At 40.1% G+C, this 23,513-nt stretch overlaps 1 protein-coding gene and 1 long non-coding RNA gene across 3 annotated transcripts in view; one reads left to right on the top strand and one right to left on the bottom strand.

Moving 5' to 3' along the window:
* Window positions 1-1,501: 1,501 nt before the first annotated feature.
* Window positions 1,502-22,583, bottom strand: LOC116468221 (membrane-spanning 4-domains subfamily A member 12). Of its 2 annotated transcripts, XM_032151824.3 has the most exons (7): window positions 22,533-22,583; window positions 17,789-18,070; window positions 8,036-8,173; window positions 7,224-7,280; window positions 5,441-5,557; window positions 2,093-2,203; window positions 1,502-1,911 (listed from the first exon to the last, which is right to left on the bottom strand). In XM_032151824.3, the coding sequence occupies exons 2-7, from the start codon at window positions 18,062-18,064 to the stop codon at window positions 1,804-1,806; spliced, it is 807 nt and encodes a 268-aa protein (XP_032007715.1). In that variant the 5' UTR covers window positions 18,065-18,070; window positions 22,533-22,583; the 3' UTR covers window positions 1,502-1,803. The 2 variants fall into 2 exon arrangements, with proteins under 2 accessions (XP_032007715.1, XP_032007716.1); XM_032151825.1 differs by lacking the exon at window positions 8,036-8,173.
* LOC131383484 (uncharacterized) overlaps window positions 1,846-23,513 on the top strand; it is a 30,649-nt gene continuing 8,981 nt past the window's right edge. The window contains exons 1-2 of the long non-coding RNA XR_009213537.1: window positions 1,846-2,004; window positions 2,330-2,406. This is a non-coding gene — a long non-coding RNA (uncharacterized LOC131383484). The remainder of the gene's footprint in view (window positions 2,005-2,329; window positions 2,407-23,513) is intronic.

Below are 23,513 nucleotides of genomic sequence, written 5' to 3'. Positions count from 1 at the left end.
TGCTGGAAATGCTTCTGTTCCCTAAGGCACTTTTATATTTGTTTATTTTACATGTATAGATATATAATATACCATCCTCTCCCCCACATTTTGAGGCACCATTTATTTTCCAGACCCTTAGACCGTGAAATCTATGCCTTCACTTTTGCTGAGCTGTTGAGCTTTATGGTGAAGGACACAGCATTTCTGATCACCCAGTTGCTGAATAGTTGGGACCTAGGCAGGTTAATGACGTTGAAATTATGTGACTCTCACCTGACATAATACATCTGCTTTCCCAGATGCAAAAATTCTGTTCTTCTAATCTGCCTCTTCCGTGATTTTGATTTCTCTGCCTACTCTTTTTGTTATATTTTTCCCCTCTGGCTTCTTTAATAATACTAAAATTTCAAAAAGGGACAATACTTTGCTATTTTCAAACCATATTCATATAACATTATCTTATTTGATTGTCACAACAGCTCCTGGAGAAAAGGCAGATTTCTCCATTTATGATCAATCTGTCTTTTTTCTTTATTATTGCTTTTATTTTTATTATTATTCCTTCCTTATCCAGTTTAGATTCCACAGTCCATCATTTAAATAATATTTTTTACAATGTTCTAAGCTTTCTTGCCCTTCTGCTATTTTGTTATCTCCTCTAGCAAAATCTGGATAAAATCAAATAGATCGTTTCCTGGATCCATAGTTTGCCTGGATCTAGCAGCAAGGCCTTGCAGGAGCAGTTTGTTCATACTCTGAATTTGTTACCACATCCTCAAATGTGCCCTCTGTACAGCTTGGCAATCCTATTTCTCTGACCACTTGATTCTCCAGTTCCATGACTTTTCCCATGTTACCATTCTGTTCAACATTCTGACTCTACCTATGCCCCTACCTTAGGCATGACGTCACTACTGCTTTGACAGGGATGACATGAGCCATCACATCAGATCCTCACTGCCACTATTGCAAAGCTGTGGATATCTGTGATAATTATACCTTTCTATTTTGTAGAGAAACTGCCCTTTTTCATGACTTAGGTGATGTTTTCCATCTGTGCTTTTGATTTCTTGAAACTTACACTGTCATTCATCCCTTCTGTCTTACCTTGATTGTTCTAATTGGCTTATAAATGTGCCAACAATTCAAAAAACAAAAAGCTAAAACTCAAATGAAAACCCCTCAATGCAGCATCCCTGTCTTACTGTTGTCCCATTGCAAGTGAGTTTAATGTACATGAAAATACTCTGTAAATAGCGAAATTTTGTAGATAGTTAAGAGGCAAGATGTTTGATGATATTAATGTATAGAATAATGTGACCTCCAACAAGGGCAATTGGACACTTGCTTTCCGAACAGAAAGACGAGGAGGAGATGAGTTAGGGAACTCCAGTGACTGGACACCTAGAAAAATCATCATCAAAGAAGGTTTATCAGTCTTCTTGGAGTATAGGTCAGATCTACTGCTCTACAACCAATATCAAATCAAAATCAATTTTTTAAACATACTGAAAAAGGCTTTTGTTTCTAATGACATTTTATTAAGGAAAAGGTAATATGAACAGAAAAATTTCTAACTTTAAGAGAGTTGCAGAATCATTTTTCAGTCCTCTGATCCTTCACCTTTGCCAGCATGTAGTAGTGGTAATGTAGGAAGAGACAGTGAAGGGACATACAGCCATCATTAGCAACCAACCTAAAAACAACTCTCAAACACAGTTTTTAAAGACTAGAAATCCTTGTGGAAATAAAAGACCTCTTCTTAAGAAGTTTCTGCAAGTAGCTTTTCCCCATGAGATTAGACTGATACCCCTTTTTCTTTTACTCTTTAGGGACATTAGCTGAGTAGTTGTTGCATCTGGGAGAAGCTGAAGAAGATGCTGATGTCACAGGGTTGTTTTCATACATATTTGGAATAACCAGGACAGACTGGAAAGAATGAATAAAAACAAGCAATATAGTTACTACAATCCTATGCAATTTCCTCTGGTACCATCAGAGTGAAGGACAAAGAGCATTCTGGTAAGCCGACAGTAGGAGTTAGCAGACACAAGTCTGTATTTCTCCAGGGCATTTTCAGATTATTTTACAAAGAGGAGACCCAACTCACCATATTGGTCGTGGTGTTTGCTTGGTTGGCAAAATGGGCTGTGGCACAAGCTATGAAGAACTCCAAGAGGGAGAAGATCATCAGCATGGCTGAAATGCCTTTTCCAGAAAGCTGAAATCATAAATAAATAGTGAAATTTTGGCTAATCAGGAGGGCCTCACGTGGGCTTCAAAAAGTTATTGACTCATCAAATGTGCTATTGCTTATACTCAACTCGCTCCATGCGTATTCTTCCAGTATCATCAAATGCTTGTTCCCGAGGAGTGTGAATTTATTTTGGATTTTCTTTAAAATGCCAGAAGTCTTTCCTTTTGGTAAGTAGGCTATTTTGTTTAGAAATATTAGAAAGAAGGTATTTTTTTTCCTTTGTGATGGCCTCATTTTTTTTTTAATAAAAATGTTACTACTCATTAAAAAAGTCAAGCAATATAGAAACCAACGGATCATTCCAAATGCCACTGCTTAGAAATAAGCCAAAATTAATGTTTGATGACTATTATCCTAGCTCTCTGTGTACAGGGAAAAGGCAGAAGAATGGATGTGTGGAAAGATGCCATGAGAGAGAGGGAAAAAAGAGAATAACCAAGAGAGAGGAGCATCATTCCATAAGAATGAAATCATGTTATTTCTATTTTAAATAAAAGTGTTAAGCTCACTTGAACTCTATACAGGCCTTCTATTTGATCAGATACAGTGTAGGTGAATTTTCCTTCATTCATACTTCTGTTTATTTGGGTCCCATTTGTCTTCCTTGCTTCCATTACAACTTGAGCCCTAGCTGTTGTTTTATATCCATGTTTGTGAATGTGAACATATAGCTGTTGCAGGGAGAGATAGCTTAGCTGGCTTCGAGCAAAGTTCTTGCTAGTGAACATGGACTTCGCTTTTTCTGTCTTCTGAGAGCCTGCTAAATGCTTAGTATGGAGGCCTGCTCCTTGGCTGGAGGTTTATTCCTGTGTATTCCTGTTTATTCCTGCTCATTCCCTGCTGGTAGCAGGGTACCATGCAGGGTATGGGAAGGTGTTGCCCTTTCTTCTGTCTCCTGAGGTCCTGGGTACTACCCATGGTCTTGTACCATACAGGATTTGCTTTATCGTTTCGCACAATTGACTGCTCTCCACCCCAGGCTTCTCAGCTACAGACTGGAGAGTGTTAGTGAGACTTCTCAGTATTTTTTTTTGGCTTCCCTTCTTTCCTCAGTTTTGTTTCTAGGGAAACAAGAGCCAGGTCTAAAAGCTGTGCTTCTTTTCAGCTTTGAGTAGCATCAGAATGATTTGTTTCTCTACTTGGATGCCAGTTTGAAAGCAGTTTTTTTGAATAATTTTTGTTCTTTCGTTTGGTATTTTGGAGGAGGAATTTTGTTCTTGCTTCACTCTGCCTTATTTACCAAGAAGCTTTCTCATCTATTTTTGCCTCCTGATGTGGTTTGGCTCTGTGTCCCCACCCAAATCTCATCTTGTAGCTCCCATAATTCCCACTTGTTGTGGGAGGAACCTGGTGGGAGATGATTGAATTATGGGGGCAGGTCTTTCCTATGCTGTTCTTGTGATAGTGAATGGGTCTAATGAGATCTGATGGTTTTAAAAAACAGGAGTTGCCCTGCACAAGTTCTATTTTTTTTGCCTGCCCCCATCCATATAAGACGTGACTTGCTCCTCCTTGCCTTCTGCCATGATTGTGAGGCCTCCCCAGCCATGTGGAACTGTAAGCTCATTAAACCCCTTGTTCTTCTCAGTCTTTGGTATTCCTTTATCAGCAGTATGAAAACAAACTAATACACCTTCTTATATAAGCTTTTCCTTACTCTGCAAACAGTGTTGTCCTTTCTAAGCACAAAAGTGATCATTCAAATTCCCGGCCTAAAACTCTCCTACATTTTTAACAAAGAAGGATTGTCTCAGAGCTTGGTGGAAAAGGATTGTGCCAGCAATTCAAACTACTGACACTTCAAAGAACATACTCTAGGGGACAGGCATCTGATGGGAGTGCTTAGACAATTTTCAGATTATACCAATGGTTGGAGTCAGGATTTCAGAACCCTTTAGTTGAGAAGCAGATGGCTTCATAAGCCTGCCACTCCAAGATCCAGTGAAACAGAATTACTTACACAGTATTGAGTGAACTGATAAGGGAAATGTTATTGTGGTTATTTGTTCAAAATATTGTGATATTGTCTTAATGTTAATATGTCCTATCATTATGTGTCTTTCTTAAGATATATGTAGCCCACAGTAATTTAATAAACTCTGCTTTTTGTAAACTGAAAAGCAAAAGCAAAACCAACCCCAACATAAAATAAAACAAAACCAATAAAACCACTCCTCTGTGGTTTTCCATTGCTCACAGAATGAAGACCAACATTGTTAATGTGGCCATTGAGGTAGGATGACAGCTTCCGGCCCAACCTCATTTTATACCATGTTGCTCCATTCCTTATAGATGGTAAGCATTCCTGCCCTCAGGCCACCCATTTCCTCCTAAGATCAGAGTCCATGCTTGACTATATAAGGCTAATGAATGTGTGATTCTGTTTTTTTTTTTTTTTTTTTTTTTTTTTTTTTTTTTTTTTTTTTTTTTTTTTTTTTTTTGAGACAGAGTCTCACTCTGTCGCCCAGGCTGGAGTGCAGTGGCGCAATCTCGGCTCACTGCAAGCTCTGCCTCCCAGGTTCACGCCATTCTCCTGCCTCAGCCTCTCCGAGTAGCTGGGACTACAGGCGCCCGCCACCACGCCCGGCTAATTTTTTTGTATTTTTAGTAGAGACGGGGTTTCACCGTGGTCTCGATCTCCTGACCTCGTGATCCGCCCGCCTCGGCCTCCCAAAGTGCTGGGATTACAAGCGTGAGCCACCGCGCCCGGCCTGTGATTCTGTTTTGAGCACATTCAGAGATATGTGCTTCATTTTGCAATTGCTTCATTCCTTGGGTTTCTCTGTAAAAATCAGATGTTCTTATCCCTGTCATTTCCCTCTCACTTCATACTTTACTCTGAAGTTTAACAAAAAACACTCAATAGCTTGACTACCTTATTTATATAGAATTTCAAATGTTGGGAAAATAATTTTTGGACAATTTTAGAAGCCATGGAGGCTCATCCAAACCCTTTCCCATTGTTCATGTGATTAACAGTGAGATGGGCCAATAAAGGATGTCCTTTAAGCCTCGGTCTATCTGTAGAGGTAACCCTCTCACTTTATTCTATAGTCCTAGAGATCATATGACTAGGGGTGGGGCTAGAATAGAAAAACGATTTTCCACTAGAGCTGGTGTATGGTATTAGGAGATAAAACATAGACCCACTTTACGGGACTGAAAAGAGAGCAGGCACATGGTGGATTATGGGATACTTACCACGGCCCAGTAGTCTTGGTGAGCTACCCCATTGATGCACATATCCACCAGCAGCAGAATCACTCCAATGAAGGCAAAGATAGAACTAACAATGTTCATTCCCAGGCTGCCTTTCACCTAATGGAGATGGCAGGAAAAAATCAATTATATACAGAATCACTGAAGTTAAGTGAAATAAGAATCAATCAAATTTCATGGTTCTTAATTTTTGAACTTTCAAAACAATTTTTAAGTTGAAATTATTCTGTTTTCTGCCCTTCTGGGTAATTACCATAAACATTATTCTGTATGCAGCCTAGATGTAGGGTACTTCTAAAAAGCTGTAGAAAAATGTAAATCATATAAAGCAGGCACTCGTCTATTGGATTTTACTAAAAGCCTCATGCACAATAACAACTATATTTTCTTTATGAAAAAAATGAAAAAACAAACTTCTAATGAGCATTTTTCTGTGGCAGACACTGTGTTAAATTATTTAAATTATCTCACTTAACTCTTACAGCCTTTGAATGAGGTAGTACGATAGCATCTGATTTTATAGATGGGAAAGTATTTAGACACGTTTGCCGAAAAATTTAGGAATTAATGAAAACCCGAAGTCTCTCTAGGGACTAAATATGAACCTCCGAATTTAGAAGGAGAAACTCCTCAGGCTTTTGTGGGCAGAGGTGTATGGGCGACTCCAAAACTTTCCCCAGTTTCTACAACAGGATTTTAACATGTGGAAGAATAATTGTGAAACCAAGTCTGCAGGTGACTTGCTAGGGGTGGCACAGTTGAGTTCTTTAGAATGTGCTTGTGCTGCAGCGTGCCTTAGAGCCTCCTGAAGGTCTCTAAAAGGTCTTAGAAAAATTGTCTTAGGTAAGTGTCAGTGGCTGTCTCCTCTAAGAGGATGGAATCTATGCTTGGACAATCTCAACTAGAGGGAAGGATCCTTAAAAGATGCAGAGAAAGGGTGCTTTATTTTGTTTTTGGGCTACAACAGGAGTGGTTAGTCAGAATTAGGCTTATTTTATTTTATTTTAGTTTGATTTAATTATTTTATTCTTCTTTTGTCTGGAAGAGCATGAGCTACATGATTCTGTGTGCCTCTTTCCCCATTCTTCCCTCTTGTGCTGGATTACATATAATCTTGACACCACCTCTGCTCTAGTTGACCCTAGTTCTTGGTAAATCACTTTCTTTTTCCTGGTTCAATAGTAGACCAGGAAATTGGAATAGGTGGGGTGCTGTGACCGACAGAACTCAAAGTCCGGTCTTACTGATCATTTTTATAAACTCTTCTTACAGAACAAGCTAGACTCATTTAATGGCAATTTAAAGAATTGTAAAACACACAATCTGTGTAAGAGTAGGAAATAGCACAAATAAAAAAATAAAAATGCAAGACAGAGCTGAGAAGTGGCAAATGAACAGTAGAGACTTGGTAAATGATGTGTCTAGTAGCTATTTCCTGGCTCCTGGATTCTCCTTTGGACTTCCCATAATAGAGTGTGACCGGACTGAACCAGGGAGCTTTTAGGTTAAAGCTTAAACAACCCTGATCTTTGCTACTTCTCACCCCTGTGAGTTCAAGAGTCAGGATGTGAAGCTCTGCCATTTCTTAGTGGCAAATTGTGTGGACCATTCTCCCACCCCAGCGCTCAGACCATGAGGCAACCAATAGATTTTTTAGGAAAGGTGCTCCCTTTTGCATTTCCCAAATCCAGCTTTTCAATTTTCCTCCCCAATATGTTAAGCTAATCTTTAAAGGGGTTCAAAAAGTAGAAACAGTCTAACTTACCATACAACGGGAAAGCTCCTTGGATGCTGACACAGAGAGAGAGCCAGAGATAATGAACTGTGGAAATGGACAAATTTATTTGTGAAATGGGTTAACTGGTTGTGCTTGGGAATTTCTCTTTATATGAAAGGTTGGTTTATTTATGTTCATCTAGTTTCCTTCTCAAAATTTTCTCTCTCACTTCTGAATTTTCTGGAGTAACTCTCAGTCATATGTCCTTTTTTATTTTCTTTTCCTTAATTTCTGGCCTATGAAGAACTCATAATGTTTAAGCATTCCTTGTTCTAAGGCTTACTGCTCCATCCCTTCTCATAATCAATTGCATTTTTTTAATTAAAAAAATTTTTTTAGAGACTGAGTCTCACTATATTGCCCAGGCTGGCCTCAATCTCTTGAACTCAAGCAATTCCCCAGCCTCAGCCTCCCAAGTAGCTGGGACTACAATCACACACCACTATGCCTGGCTTACTTGCATATTTTTAATCATGTTTCCAATCACCTTTTCTTTTCTCTCTCTCTCCACCCAATACATATATTTCCATCTCAAATGTAGTAGGAAACCAAAACTTTGGCTTGCTGATTACATGATTAAATTTTAAAGAATGGAATAAGCTCCTAGGTAAAATGGCGAACAAGTTCCCGATTTTTTCATGCTCATTCAGAGCTGTTAATTTTTCTAAATTCTCCAGCCCTCAGATGTAGGGCTTTATCAAGAAATGAGTTGTGAATTGGCCGGAGATAGCAATACTTTATAAACCAAGAAGGAATACTTTATAAACCAAGAAAGAGTGGTGTTCTAGCAGTCTACTCACAGAAAGGCCACCCCAGAATGGGTATCCACCAATAAAAGCGGTAGAGGCAAAACCTAATACTTCTCCAAAAGAGAAGGATATTAAACACAAAACAATTCCAAAACCAATGTGCATCAATCCAACCATGATCTGGATCACCTAAAAAAAAAAAAACCAGCCATTTAAAATTACTTCTTCACTTTCAGACATGTGAAACATTACTGTCATTGCTACCTCTGCTTATTTATTGTCAATTTTGCTGAGATCCATCACTGTCATTCAGGCATGCATCTGAAGCAGGAGGTGGGCCATGAAGATTCTGACATACACTAGAATAACTGGAGTGCAAGGCCCTTAGTGAAATGCCCTGTTTTGAGGTATTTGGGGAGACTTACTGGGGTGGCCCAAGAAGAATTCTTCAGAAAGTAAAGCTGCTTAATCACGCATTAGCATCTCTGAGGGCCTCTAAAAGACCATTAGAAAAAAAAATACTTTAACTGTGATGTCAGTAGCTCCTTTTTCAGATGGATCAGTTCTCTGCTTGGGTCATCCCAGTTACGGGTAAAGGAATTGGTGAAGATGAAACCATTTATTAGGCATGAATTATGTGCTTGGTCATGTTCTGAACACTTTACATTTATTGTTTCATGTAATCCTCCCACAACTGGATTGAGTCAAAGAGACATAAAGGCATCAGGTATCCAAGGTCACACAATTCCTAAGAGGCAGATCTGGGAATTTACTGCAGCACATTGACTGCTGAGCCTGTCTGAATTATTCAGTACTGTCTTCCCCCATGCTCAGCTCTGCTCTACCTTTTCCATGAAGTCTTCTTGATTACACCAAATTAATCTTTTTTCTTTCTTTCTAAATTTCTGTTGCATGTCATGACATAAAACACACCTTATTACTTGATTTTGGATTCATTTATCTTGTTCTTTTTTTTTTCTTTTGAGACAGAGTCTTTTTTTAATTTTTTTTTTATTATACTTTAGGTTTTAGGGTACATGTGCACAATGTGCAGGTTTGTTACATATGTATCCATGTGCCATGTTGATCTCCTGCACCCATTAACTCGTCATTTAGCATTAGGTATATCTCCTAATGCTGTCCCTCCCCCCTCCCCCCACCCCACAACAGTCCCCGGAGTGTGATGTTCCCCTTCCTGTGTCCATGAGTTCTCATTGTTCAATTCCCACCTATGAGTGAGAACATGCGGTGTTTGGTTTTTTGTCCTTGCGATAGTTTACTGAGAATGATGTTTTCCAGTTTCATCCATGTCCCTACAAAGGACGTGAACTCATCATTTTTTATGGCTGCATAGTATTCCATGGTGTATATGTGCCACATTTTCTTAATCCAGTCTATCGTTGTTGGACATTTGGGTTGGTTCCAACTCTTTGCTATTGTCAATAGTGCTGCAATAAACATATGTGTGCATGTGTCTTTATAGCAGCGTGATTTATAGTCCTTTGGGTATATACCCAGTAATGGGATGGCTGGGTCAAATGGGATTTCTAGTTCTGGATCCCTGAGGAATCGCCACACTGACTTCCACAATGGTTGAACTAGTTTACAGTCCCACCAACAGTGTGAAAGTGTTCCTATTTCTCCACATCCTCTCCAGCACCTGTTGTTTCCTGATTTTTTAATGATGGCCATTCTAACTGGTGTGAGATGGTATCTCACTGTGGTTTTGATTTGCATTTCTCTGATGGCCAGTGATGATGAGCATTTCTTCATGTGTTTTTTGGCTGCATAAATGTCTTCTTTTGAGAAGTGTCTGTTCATGTCCTCTGCCCACTTTTTGATGGGGTTGTTTGTTTTTTTCTTGTAAATGTGTTTGAGTTCATTGTAGATTCTGGATATTAGCCCTTTGTCAGATGAGTAGGTTGCAAAAATTTTCTCCCATTCTGTAGGTTGCCTGTTCACTCTGATGGTAGTTTCTTTTGCTGTGCAGAAGCTCTTTAGTTTAATTAGATCTCATTTGTCAATTGTGGCTTTTGTTGCCATTGCTTTTGGTGTTTTAGACATGAAGTCCTTGCCCACGCCTATGTCCTGAATGGTATTGCCTAGGTTTTCTTGTAGGATTTTAGTGGTTTTAGGTCTAACATTTAAGTCTTTAATCCATCTTGAATTAATTTTTGTATAAGGTGTAAGGAAGGGATCCAGTTTCAGCTTTCTACATATGGCTAGCCAGTTTTCCCAGCACCATTTATTAAATAGGGAATCCTTTCCCCATTTCTTGTTTTTGTCAGGTTTGTCAAAGATCAGATAGTTGTAGCTATGCGGCATCATTTCTGAGGGCTCTGTTCTTTTCCATTGATCTATGTCTCTGCTGTGGTACCAGTACCATGCTGTTTTGGTTACTGTAGCCTTGTAGTATAGTTTGAAGTCAGGTAGCGTGATGCCTCTAGCTTTGTTCTTTTGGCTTAGAATTGACTTGGTGATGCGGGCTCTTTTTTGGTTCCATATGAACTTTCAAGTAGTTTTTTCCAATTCTGTGAAGAAAGTCATTGGTAGCTTGATGGGGATAGCACTGAATCTATAAATTACCTTGGGCAGTATGGCCATTTTCACGATATTGATTCTTCCAACCCATGAGCATGGAATGTTCTTCCATTTGTTTGTATCCTCTTTTATTTCATTGAGCAGTGGTTTGTAGTTCTCCTTGAAGAGGTACTTCACATCCCTTGTGAGTTGGATTCCTAGGTATTTTATTCTCTTTGAAGCAATTGTGAATGGGAGTTCACTCATGATTTGGCTCTCTGTTTGTCTGTGATTGGTGTACAAGAATGCTTGTGATTTTTGTACATTGATTTTGTATCCTGAGACTTTGCTGAAGTTGCTAATCAGCTTAAGGAGATTTTTGGCTGAGACGATGGGGTTTTCTAGATATACAATCATGTCATCTGCAAACAAGGACAGTTTGACTTCCTCTTTTCCTAATTGAATACCCTTTATTTCCTTCTCCTGCCTGATTGCTCTGGCGAGAACTTCCAACACTATGTTGAATAGGAGTGGTGAGAGAGGGCATCCCTGTGTTGTGCCAGTTTTCAGAGGGAATGCTTCCAGTTTTTGCCCATTCAATATGATATTGGCTGTGGGTTTGTCGTAGATAGCTCTTATTATTTTGAGATATGTCCCATCAATACCTAATTTATTGAGAGTTTTTAGCATGAAGGGTTGTTGAATTTTGTCAAAGGCCTTTTCTGCATCTATTGAGATAATCATGTGGTTTTTGTCTTTGGTTCTGTTTATATGCTGGATTACATTTATTGATTTGTGTATGTTGAACCAGCCTTGCATCCCAGGGATGAAGCCCACTTGATCATGGTGGATAAGCTTTTTGATGTGCTGCTGGATTTGGTTTGCCAGTATTTTATTGAGGATTTTTGCATCAATGTTCATGAAGGATATTGGTCTGAAATTCTCTTTTTTGGTTATGTCTCTGCCAGGCTTTGGTATCAGGACGATGCTGGCTTCATAAAATGTGTTAGGGAGGACTCCCTCTTTTTCTATCGATTAGAATAGTTTCAGAAGGAATGGTATCAGTTCCTCCTTGTACCTCTGGTAGAATTCAGCTGTGAATCCATCAGGTCCTGGACTCTTTTTGGTTGGTAAGCTATTGATTATTGCCACAATTTCAGAACCTGTTATTGGTCTATTCAGAGATTCAACTTCTTCCTGATTTAGTCTTGGGAGGGTGTATTGGTTGAGGAATTTATCCATTTCTTCTAGATTTCCTAGTTTATTTGCATAGAGGTGTTTGTAGTATTCTCTGATGGTAGATTGTATTTCTGTGGGATCGGTGGTGATATCCCCTTTTTCATTTTTTATTGCATCTATTTGATTCTTCTCTCTTTTCTTCTTTATTAGTCTTGCTAGCGGTCTATCAATTTTGTTGATCTTTTCAAAAAACCAGCTCCTGGATTCATTAATTTTTTGAAGGGTTTTTTGTGTCTCTATTTCCTTCAGTTCTGCTCTGATTTTAGTTATTTCTAGCCTTCTGCTAGCTTTTGAATGTGTTTGCTTTTGCTTTTCTAGTTCTTTTAATTGTGATGTTAGGGTGTCAATTTTGGATCTTTCCTGCTTTCTCTTGTGGGCATTTAGTGCTATAAATTTCCCTCTACACACTGCTTTGAACGTGTCCCAGAGCTTCTGGTATGTTGTGTCTTTGTTCTCATTGGTTTCAAAGAACATCTTTATTTCTGCCTTCATTTCATTATGTACCCAATAGTCATTCAGGAGCAGGTTGTTCAGTTTCCATGTAGTTGAGCGGTTTTGAGTGAGTTTCTTAATCCTGAGTTCTAGTTTGATTGCACTGTGGTCTGAGAGACAGTTTGTTATAATTTCTGTTCTTTTACATTTGCTGAGGAGAGCTTTACTTCCAACTATGTGGTCAATTTTGGAATAGGTGTGGTGTGGTGCTGAAAAAAATGTATATTCTGTTGATTTGGGGTGGAGAGTTCTGTACATGTCTATTAGGTCCACTTTGTGTAGAGCTGTGTTCAATTCCTGGATATCCTTGTTAACTTTCTGTCTCGTTGATCTGTCTAATGTTGACAGTGGGGTGTTAAAATCTCCCATTATTATTGTGTGGGAGTTTAAGTCCCTTTGTAGGTCACTCAGGACTTGCTTTATGAATCTGGGTGCTCCTGTGTTGGGTGCATATATATTTAGGATAGTTAGCTCTTCTTGTTGAATTGATCCCTTTACCATTATGTAATGGCCTTCTTTGTCTCTTTTGATCTTTGTTGGTTTAAAGTCTATTTTATCAGAGACTAGGATTGCAACCCCTGCCTTTTTTTGTTTTCCATTTGCTTGATAGATCTTCCTCCATCCCTTTATTTTGAGTCTATGTGTGTCTCTGCACGTGAGATGGGTTTCCTGAATACAGCACACTGATGGGTCCTGACTCCTTATCCAGTTTGCCAGTCTGTGTCTTTTAATTGGAGCATTTAGCCCATTTACATTGAAAGTTAATATTGTTATGTGTGAATCTGATCCTGTCATTATGATGTTAGTTGGTTATTTTGTTCGTTAGTTGATGCAGTTTCTTCCTAGCCTCGATGGTCTTTACAATTTGGCATGTTTTTGCAGTGGCTGGTACCGGTTGTTCCTTTCCATGTTTAGTGCTTCCTTCAGGAGCTCTTTTAGGGCAGGCCTGGTGGTGACAAAATCACTCAGTGTTTGCTTGTCTGTAAAGTATTTTATTTCTCCTTCACTTATGAAGCTTAGTTTGGCTGGATAGGAAATTCTGGGTGGAAAATTCTTTTCTTTAAGAATGTTGAATATCAGCCCCCACTCTCTTCTGGCTTGTAGAGTTTCTGCTGAGAGATCAGCTGTTAGTCTGACAGGCTTCCCTTTGTGGGTAACCTGACCTTTCTCTCTGGCTGCCCTTAACATTTTTTCCTTCATTTCCACTTTGGTGAATCTGACAATTATGTGTCTTGGAGTTGCTCTTCTCGAGGAGTATCTTTGTGGCGTTCTCTGTATTTCCTGAATCTGAATGTTGGCCTGCCTTGCTAGATTGGGGAAGTTCTCCTGGATAATATCTTGCAGAGTGTTTTCCAACTTGGTTCCATTCTCCCCGTCATTTTCAGGTACACCAATCAGACGTAGGTTTGGTCTTTTCACATAGTCCCAAATTTCTTGGAGGCTTTGTTCATTTCTTTTTATTCTTTTTTCTCTAAACTTCCCTTCTCACTTCATTTCATTCATTTCATCTTCCATCAGCGATACCCTTTCTTCCAGTTGATTGCATCTGCTACTGAGGCTTCTGCAATCTTCGTGTAGTTCTCGAAACTTGGCTTTCAGTTCCATCAGCTCCTTTAAGCCCTTCTCTCCCTTGGTTATTCTAGTTATCCATTCTTCTAATTTTTTTTCAAAGTTTTTAACTTCTTTGCTGTTGTTTTGAATTTCCTCCTGTAGCTCAGAGTAGTTTGATCGTCTGAAGCCTTCTTCTCTCAACTCGTCAAAGTCATCCTCCATCCAGCTTTGTTCCGTTGCTGGTGAGGAACTGCATTCCTTTGGAGGAGGAGAGGTGCTCTGCTTTTTAGAGTTTCCAGTTTTTCTGCTCTGTTTTTTCCCCATCTTTGTGGTTTTATCTACTTTTGGTCTTTGATGATGGTGATGTACAGATGGGTTTTTGGTGTGGATGTCCTTTCTGTTTGTTAGTTTTCCTTCTACCAGACAGGACCCTCAGCTGCAGGTCTGTTGGAGTTTACTAGAGGTCCACTCCAGACCCTGTTTGGCTGGGTGTCAGCAGTGGTGGCTGCAGAACAGCGGATTTTCGTGAGACCACCAATTCAGCTGTCTGATAGTTCCTCTGGAAGTTTTGTCTCAGAGGAGTACCTGGCCGAGTGAGGTGTCAGTCTGTCCCTACTGGGGGGGTGCCTCCCAGTTAGGCTGCTCAGGGGTGAGGGACCCACTTTAGGAGGCAGTCTGTCCGTTCTCAGATCTCCAGCTGCGTGCTGGGAGAACCACTACTCTCTTCAAAGCTGTCAGTTAGACAGGGACATTTAAGTCTGTGGAGGTTCCTGCTGAGTTTTTGTTTGTCTGTGCCCTGCCCCCAGAGGTGGAGCCTACAGAGGCAGGCAGGCCTCCTTGAGCTGTGGTGGACTCCACCCAGTTCGAGCTTCCTGGCTGCTTTGTTTACCTAAGCAAGCCTGGGCAATGGCGGGCGCCCCTCCCCCAGCCTCGCTGCCGCCTTGCAGCTTGATCTCAGACTGCTGTGCTAGCAATCAGCGAGACTCCGTGGGCATAGGACCCTCCGAGCCAGGTGCGGGACACAATCTCCTAGTGTGCCATTTTCCAGGCCCGTTGGAAAAGCGCAGTATTAGGGTGGGACTGACCCGATATTCCAGGTGCCGTCTGTTACCCCTTTCTTTGACTAGGAAAGGGAACTCCCTGACCGCTTGCGCTTCCCGAGTGAGGCAATGCCTCGCCCTGCTTTAGCTGGCGCACAGTGCGCTTCACCGACTGTCCTGCACCCACTGTTTGGCACTCCCTAGTGAGATGAAACCGGTACTTCAAGCAGAAATGCAGAAATCACCCGTCTTCTGTGTTGCTTGGGCTGGGAGCTGGAGACCGGAGCTGTTCCTATTCGGCCATCTTGGCTCCACCCTCGAGACAGAGTCTTGCTCTATCTCCCAGGCTGGAGTGCAGTGGCACGATCTCGGCTCACTGCAAGCTCCGTCTGCCAGGTTCACACCATTCTCCTGCCTCAGCCTCCCGAGTAGCTGGCACTACAGGCGCCCACCACCACACCCGGCTAATTTCTTTTTGTATTTTTAGTAGAGACGGGGTTTCACAGTGTTAGCCGGGAAGGTCTCCATCTCCTGACCTCTTGATCTGCCCACCTTGGCCTCCCAAAGTGTATATTGTTCTTTTTTAAAAAGTTGCAGGTATGCAATCATTTTCTTACCAATCATTCTTCTTATCAATCATATATTACTAAAAGTAAGGTATACATCTTTTAGCTCCTTGTACCTCTTATTTAACCTTCCTTCATTGTAAATAAAGATAGATTTCTGAGGAATAACCATTTCTAGATTGTTCCAAAAGTTGATTGTAGATTTGTAATTTATTTTTCCTCATGTTTACATCTTATCTGTCCAGGAAGACTGCAAATGCAAAGACTGCTGTATTTATTTCTTCAATAAATAGCTACTGAACACAAGTCAATTGAATTAAAATTAGAAAAAAACCCATTTTCATAAACAATGCTAAAAGTTTCTTGAGACTTCGATAAAAACCATGAACCTTTCTCCCTGAAAAATTATTCCTGCACATTCATACACACACATACCATACTTTTGCATATAGCTTCAGAGAAATGATGGGCCTCCTTTAGCCTATCTCACTTAAAGAACTCCTGTATTAGACTTTATATTTGTTTTTTACAACTCTTATTTAGAGCAGCAATTCAGCCATCTGGCCACAAACTTCCCATTCTCATCCTTCCTGTCACCTTGATGAGGGGCAGTTAGATCTGGATTTGTACTGGCCTTCATTTCTCCTCCTACAGCCCTAGCTGTACCATTTACTGATGAAAATTGCCTATAGGACAGACTTAAAAATTTGGACATACAATTTGTCTGCATTTTTGGCCACAGAAGCACTTAAAGGTCTGAGTTGACTGGTACAGGTGTGCCACCTCCTGCCACCTGTGGCTCCTGCACTGTCGTGATGCCCGGAGCCTGCTGATGGTGTAGAAATAACAGTCTTCAGAGAGAGGAAGTAGCTTCTGCCAACTGGAGATTTTGAAAACAAAACTTCACATTCTTTTAAGGTATTTTTATCACACGCCTCTTTGGCACCGGGCAGCATGCTTCAGTGGTTCCTCATCCACTCAATCAAAGCCAAAGCCTTCTACTCTGCAGGCCTCACCAGCTGTGGCCTCTGCCACTCATCTGCCCTCTTGAAAACTGCTCCCTCCCTCACTCATTCTATTCTATTTTATTGGCCTCTTTCCTGTTCTTCAAATACCTCACACACATTTTCATCTAAAGACTTTTACGCTGGTTGTTCTCTCTTTCCCTGATATCTGCAGGGCCCACTCCTAACCTCAGGTTTTTGCTCAAATGTCATGTCCTAAGGAAAGCCCATTCTGACCACCTTGAAATTGCTGCCTCCTCCCTGCCTAGTACTTTTTAGCCCTTTTACACTTCTTTGTTTTGTCTATATCACTCAACACCTTCTAACACACTAAGTACTTTACTTCCTTATTATGTGTACAGTCTGATTTCCCCCCACCCAGGGCGTAAGTCCTGTAAGGGCAGAGATTGCACCTGCTTTGTGCTCAATGATATTCCAAGTACCTGTGTGGAGTTGGCTGTATGGGGTGTTAGTTTGTCCCACTGGCTTATTAGGAGCGGGGAATTTCCTGTATCTGGGAGGTGGAGGATCAGAAGGGCCACCTCTACAGCTTAGTAAATAGGCTGCTGCAAGAGAACTCATGCTCATTTTTACTTCCCTAAAACATCACAACTTGAAATAGGTAGTAAGATGGCTAGAAGAGTTTCTGGCACATAATGAGCATTCATTTACGGAATGCTCCAGCGGAGCATTTTGAGCTATTCACAGGGAGAGACTTAATATAATTTGGTGGAATTGTGCTAGTGGGATGAATGACGTATTTGGAAAGCACAGCGAAGGGACTAACAATTCTACCTAGGCAAGTGGAATTTTCTTACAAATAGGGCATTTTTGTTTTTACAATGCCTACAGAAACAAGGTAGTCAGTTCAGAGTCTCCTTTGTAGAAGTAAGGTGACAGTTAAGCCGTAGCATCTCTAAGGGTATTGGCGAGAGAGGCACAGCAGGTGGAATGTCCCCTAATTCTTTCACACTCAGCCTTTCCCAGACTGCCCATTTGTAGTTTCCTTTTCTGGGGGCAGCCATCAATGTTCATTTTTATGTAAATTCACCTTTATGCAAATACCAGACTTGTAACTAATCCAGAGATGAGATTGTCCAAAAGGTCCTTTGAAGAAATGAGATCAAGCTAGATGTAATAGTGCTTCCATCATGTCAATATTACCAAATCCTCCAGCTAGGGAGGCTCCTTTGTCTTCTGTTATATTTTTGCCTGATCTAAAATGAAATGAACTCAAGGGAAAGTCTATAGGCAGACTATTTCTGTCTAAAAGAGATAATTTCAGAATAACGTTCAGAACTTTTTAGCAATTGGATGGTATTCTCTTCTCCTATAACTTATAAGAAGACCTTGCAAAAGTGAAATTAAAATTCTGGTAGTAAATAGACTTACCCCTAGTGCCTTTGCTTCTTCTTTGAATTTAATTACTGCTGTTCCCACACTTGGATTTATCATTTGTATATTTCCTTGACCCGGTTGACTGCTAGCAAAGGTTCCTGGAGATGTGATGAAGTAGGGCTGAGCACGCTGAGCACCCTGAGCTTGGTTTTCTAAGTTGATTGAACCCGGAGGCTGTTGAAATCCAGGAGCCATGAAGCTGCTTGGTGGGTAAGGGTTGGGTATGGTTTCATGTACTTCAGCATGGCTTGTTGGCTTGGATGACATCATTGTGTCCTAAGTGTCACAAAACATACCAAAGTGATACATTTATCCAGTAAAGAAACTAAAGAAAATCTTACCAAATGTCAAATGTCAATTATCTATGCAAATGGAGGGAACAAGTGAGCAGATAGCGGGCCATAACAACTGATAGAAACATGATTCTCATAAATCCCCAACCCCCACGCCAAGGAACTGGTACCTGTCCGTGGTCTGTTGGAAACCTGACGGCACTACATGAGGTAAGCAGCAGGCAGGCATTACTGCCTGAGCTCTGCCTCCTATCAGATCAGCATGGCATTGGATTCTCATAGCAGCATGAACCCTACTGAGAACTGCACATGCTGTGGATCTAGGTTGCATGCTCCTTATGAGACTCTAATGCCCGATGATCTGAGGTGGAACAGTTTCATCCCGAAACCATCCCTCATTAGAGAGATGCTATGCTGCCGACTGTGAAGATGGAGGAAGGCGTCCATGAACCAAGGTGTATGGGTGGCCTCTAGAAGCTGGCTGAAACAAGGAAACAGATTCTTCCCTAGAGTCTCCAGGAAGGAACATGACTCTGCTGACACCTTGAGCATAGTCTAGTGAGCTGGTATTGGAATTCTGACCTACAGAACTGTCAGATAAAAAAATTATATTGTTTTAAGCCACTACATTTGTGGTAGTTTGTTATATCAACAAATAGAAAACTAATACGGGGCCAAGTAATACAATACTTGTATGGCAAGGTGGGCAGTCCAAGATTAAAATTATTTGCCAGTAATTGGGAAACTAGATAGTTCACATATGCCCACTTAAGATGATTCTTCTGTTCTTTAGGAAAAATGCTTTTATTCATTTCTGTCCTTCTGAAAGCTTAGAGCATCTCAGGCCCCATGTAGGCAAGGGAAATTTTGTTGGAAATAAGCCAGTACAACTGGATATGGACAACAATGACTATTAATTCTTGAAAAAAATGATGACACTTAAAAAATTTGTCTTTAGCCTTAGATTCCTTTTTTGAGGTCTTCTCAAGCAATTTTCTTATACTTATGAATATCAAGAAAGAGTGATGAATGTTTCATTCTTGGTATGAAGTGTGAATACTACGAATAACCTATTGGTACAATGTATCACTGGTATCTAACAGGGACACATATTCACACCTTGTGCTCATAGAATCCAGAAATTTTAGGGTAGGAAAGACCCTTTCCATTTATCCTGTCTCATTACCCTTGATTTACAGATGAGAAATTGAAGCTGAGTCAAGTTAAGTGACATGCTCAAGGTTACATAGAAAACATGTGGCAGAGTTAGGACTCGAAAATGGGATTCTTGGCTGTTGGTTCAGAATCACTCTGGAAATTTGCAGCTTGTTTTCCAGGTCAGCCTTGGTGACAGGGTATTGACTCTGCTCCTGCGACTACCCAACAACAAAACTTCTGTCTTCTGATGCCATGGAGAGGAGTTTATAAACCAGATTAACTTCTTCGTGATTGAGTAATTAAGTTAATAAGGATTCTCTTTAGCAAGCTTTAGATGAGGTGTATAGAGAGCTAACATTTATTAAAAACTTATTGTAGGCACAGTAGGGTCTGTATAGTGTCATGTTTAGGAACATGAACTTCGAATCTAACCCCAATTTTGTGTCTTTGGCAAGTTTGTTAACCTCTCTTTGCCTTTGTTTTCTGTCTGCAAAATAGAGCTAATAAGACTACCTTCCTTAGAGAGTCAGTTTGAGTGTTAAAGAGTTATTCTCTGCAAAGTATATAGAATTGTGCCGATTACAGGGTTGGCTCTATTATTATTGCTATGTTAAGTGCATGAGATACATTATCTCTGTACCCTTTACAGAACCCCATGAGGTAGGTACTCTGCTAATATCCCCATTTCATAATGAGAGAATTTAATCCAGAACCTGCACCCATAACCCTTACTCTCCGATGCTAGATGCAACTGAAAATGGTTGAAAACTCAATGAAAAGGGAGAAAATATCTTTCTGAAATATCTCATTACAAAGGCTTTTTTTTTTTTTTTTCAAAATGGAAACACATCCAGCACTTTAGGAGGCCAAGCCGGGCGGATCCCGAGGTCAGGAGATCGAGACCATCCTGGCTAACATGGTGAAACCCCATCTCTACTAAAAATACAAAAAAAAAAAAAAAAATTAGCCGGGCATGGTGGTGGTTGCCTATGGTCCCAGCTACACAGGAGGCTGAGGCAGGAGAATGGTGTGAACCCGGGAGGTGGAGCTTGCAGTGAGCCGAGATCGTACCACTGCACTCCAACCTGGGTGACAGAGCAAGACTCTGTCTCAAAAAAAAAAAAAAAAAGTAAACACATTTGAGCCCACAAAAGTTTATTTTAAACAAGGAAAAAGAAACAAGTCCATAGCTGTGACTCTTAGAGTAACACCACGTAACTGTCAATAGCATTTGAGAATGTGAGGTTATATATCCTATGGATCTGGTTTCTGTGGCCAAATATTGCTCAAGCCCTCTTTTCTAATCTTCAATCTGCTACTTCACTAAGTCTGGGACTTTAAGCAAGTTTCTTAATGAAATCCCTGTTAGTTCCTGTGTCTCAAATGTAAAATGACAGAAGGTACCTAAAGAGGCTAGTCTAAAGATCAAATTATCTGAATTTATGCAAAACTGTTGGAACAGTGCCTGGCACATGGCAAGAGCTTAAAAAGGAACTATTATTTTATTATTAGATCCCAAGGTATTCTATCTTGTTTTAGGCAGTGGATGTGGCCATAGGAAAAGTTTATAAAAGGAATTGAACAGGGTCAATGTCAAGAGCAAGGAAATAGGAGATGGGTACTCAGAGTACAGTAATTAACCAGAACAAGAATTTTTTTGAGCTTTTAAAAAGCATATAATTAAAGAATTGTCCACGTTTCTGCATGTATATGATTTCATTACATTCTCCTTTGCTGTTGATCATTGCTTTTTTTTTTATCTTGAGAAATTTTATGAGGAAAACTCAATACTTTTAATTTATCAACTGTTTCTCCTTTCATATCTGCTGTTTAGTTTCTGGACTAAGATCTGTAAGTTTCATATAGAACCCAGATTATTAATGGCTAGGTCTATAGTTATTAGGACTCAGAATACATTTTTACTGGGTCAAGTTCTGGTTTTATAAAAAGAATTAAAGACAGAGCCAGCCAGTTCTGATTCTTTAATTATTAAATTGAAATGAAGACAATTCTGCAAATGATACATGAGAAGGGAAACTAATAAATAGACTCCTTTTATAGATTCCACCTATTGACTTAGTAGGATTGTTCTCTTGACAGTTGACAAAATATTTACCCCTAGTTGTCCTTTTTTTAAAAATAAAAATTAGAACAACTGCAATTATTTTTAAGAACAAGGAACACATAAAAATATTGGAGCTCTGATGAGATCAAAAGTATAAGACTAAAGCAATTAGAGAAAACCTCAGCAATTTGCTCTGTGATTACATTATTTCAAATAAAAATGGGAAAAAATTTACTGTTTTATAGTTTCTTTCTACCTCATTTTCATGCTAACTTCACTTTTGACAGAGTGAAGATGATGATTATTTTCAATATTACTTTATAGCATAAAGCAAAACATGAAATCGAATCATTTCCACAAAATCACCCAGTACATCCAGAGGCATACACTTATATCACCTTTCACAAAATGCTGATCTGGTGAAAATGAATGTTCCATCCTCACCTATTTTAATTTTAATTGTTTTCTTGTCAGAAAGAAGTACCTTAATTAAAATGTGTTACAAAGCCAAGGGCTCCAGTATTACTTCTGTGTTCTATGTTGTCCCTGTGGTAGCCACATAATCATCAAGCGCCCAGTGGGGCATGGCCTCATCCTTTTGGGTCCATGTTCATGGAATGGCATACAGTTGAACCTACTATTCACCTTTCTTAGCATTAGCTTTTTTTTTTTTTTAAGACAGAGTTTCACTCTTGTCACCCAGGCTGGAGTGCAATGGAGCGATCTCGGCTCACTGCAACCTCCACCTCCCAGGTTCACGTGGTTCTCCTGCCTCAGCCCCCCGAGTAGCTGGGATTACAGGCGCCTGCCACTATGCCCAGCTAATTTTTGTATTTTTAGTGGAGATGGGGTTTCACCATGTTGGGCAGGCTGGTCTCGGACTCCTGACCTCAGGTGATCCCCCTGCCTTGGCCTCCCAAAGTGCTGGGATTACAGGTGTGAGCCATCGTGCCCGGCAAGCATTAGCTTTTTTTTTTTTTTCCAGTCCGTTTTATCTCTTGTATAGCAATCAACTTACTTTTTCATTCCTCTTCTGTTTTGTTTCTTTCTTGTTTCATTCATGGTTTTATTCTCCCTCATTTTTCACCTGGCCTCAACATAGAGTCAAGAACTTGTCTTCATCCCTCCAATCTAGAGAATAGAACCCACACAGGTAGACCAGCCCCACTTTGTGCCCATTGATTTGGAGGAGAGGTAGGCAAGGATGTATCAATGGACTTACTTTGTTCCTTTGGTACCTCTATGTTTCCTCTTTTTCTGCTTCAACCTGTGTGCCAGTATCAGATATTTACCTGGATTTTATAGGTAGCTTTTACTTCCGTGCTCCAAACCAATTTGTCTTGTATCTTTATGTAGTGCCGAAGTCCTTTTATGGTTATTTCTCTTTCACCTCAAGTGATGTAAATGCAACTGTAAAGTTTGGAATATGCTGTGCTTTCACGTCCTCCTCTAATTTTTACTGGGAAGCCTACTGTGACCCTCCCAAACACTTTTAGTATTTATTTTCTCCAGCTTTCTGATGCTTAATCATTGCAATATCATAATGCATTTTAATGCCTTCTAAATTAGATGGACAAAATTGTAAAATGCAGATAATAAAAAAAGGAGAGAAAAAGCACTCAATCTCACCACGCAGACATAATTAATGATAGCATTTGCATTTTGATTTGTAAACTTTTGTGTGCACATATATGTATTTTACATAGTAAAATCAAGTTAGGATCATAATGTATATATACTTCATAACCTGCTTTTAAGCTTAATGTCCTATAAATAGCTTTTCATGTCAATAAACATATTTATTGTAATTCTTTTTTTTTGAGATGGAGTCTTGCTCTGTCACCCAGGCTGGAGTGCAGTGGCGCGATCTTGGCTCACTGCAAGCTCCGCCTCCTGGGTTCACGCCATTCTCCTGCCTCAGCCTCCCAAGTAGCTGGGGCTACAGGTACCCGCCACCACGCCTGGCTAATATTTTGTATTTTTAGAGTTGGGGTTTCACCATGTTAGCCAGGATGGTCTCGATCTCCTGACCTCGTGATACGCCCGCCTTGGCCTCCCAAAGTGCTGGGATTACAGGCGTGAGCCACCGCGCCCGGCCTATTTATTGTAATTCTTAATAGTGGCATGCTATTTTATTTTTTGGAAGTGTCCTATCACATTCCAGTTATTTATTTTAGGTTGTATCTCAGGTACAAATGAGTAC

The sequence above is a fragment of the Hylobates moloch genome, unplaced genomic scaffold (genome assembly GCF_009828535.3).
Source record: "Hylobates moloch isolate HMO894 unplaced genomic scaffold, HMol_V3 SCAFFOLD_5, whole genome shotgun sequence".
Classification (NCBI taxonomy): domain Eukaryota; kingdom Metazoa; phylum Chordata; class Mammalia; order Primates; family Hylobatidae; genus Hylobates; species Hylobates moloch.
Note: the sequence above shows the minus strand (reverse complement) of the source record. Positions and strands in the feature narration are given on the sequence as shown.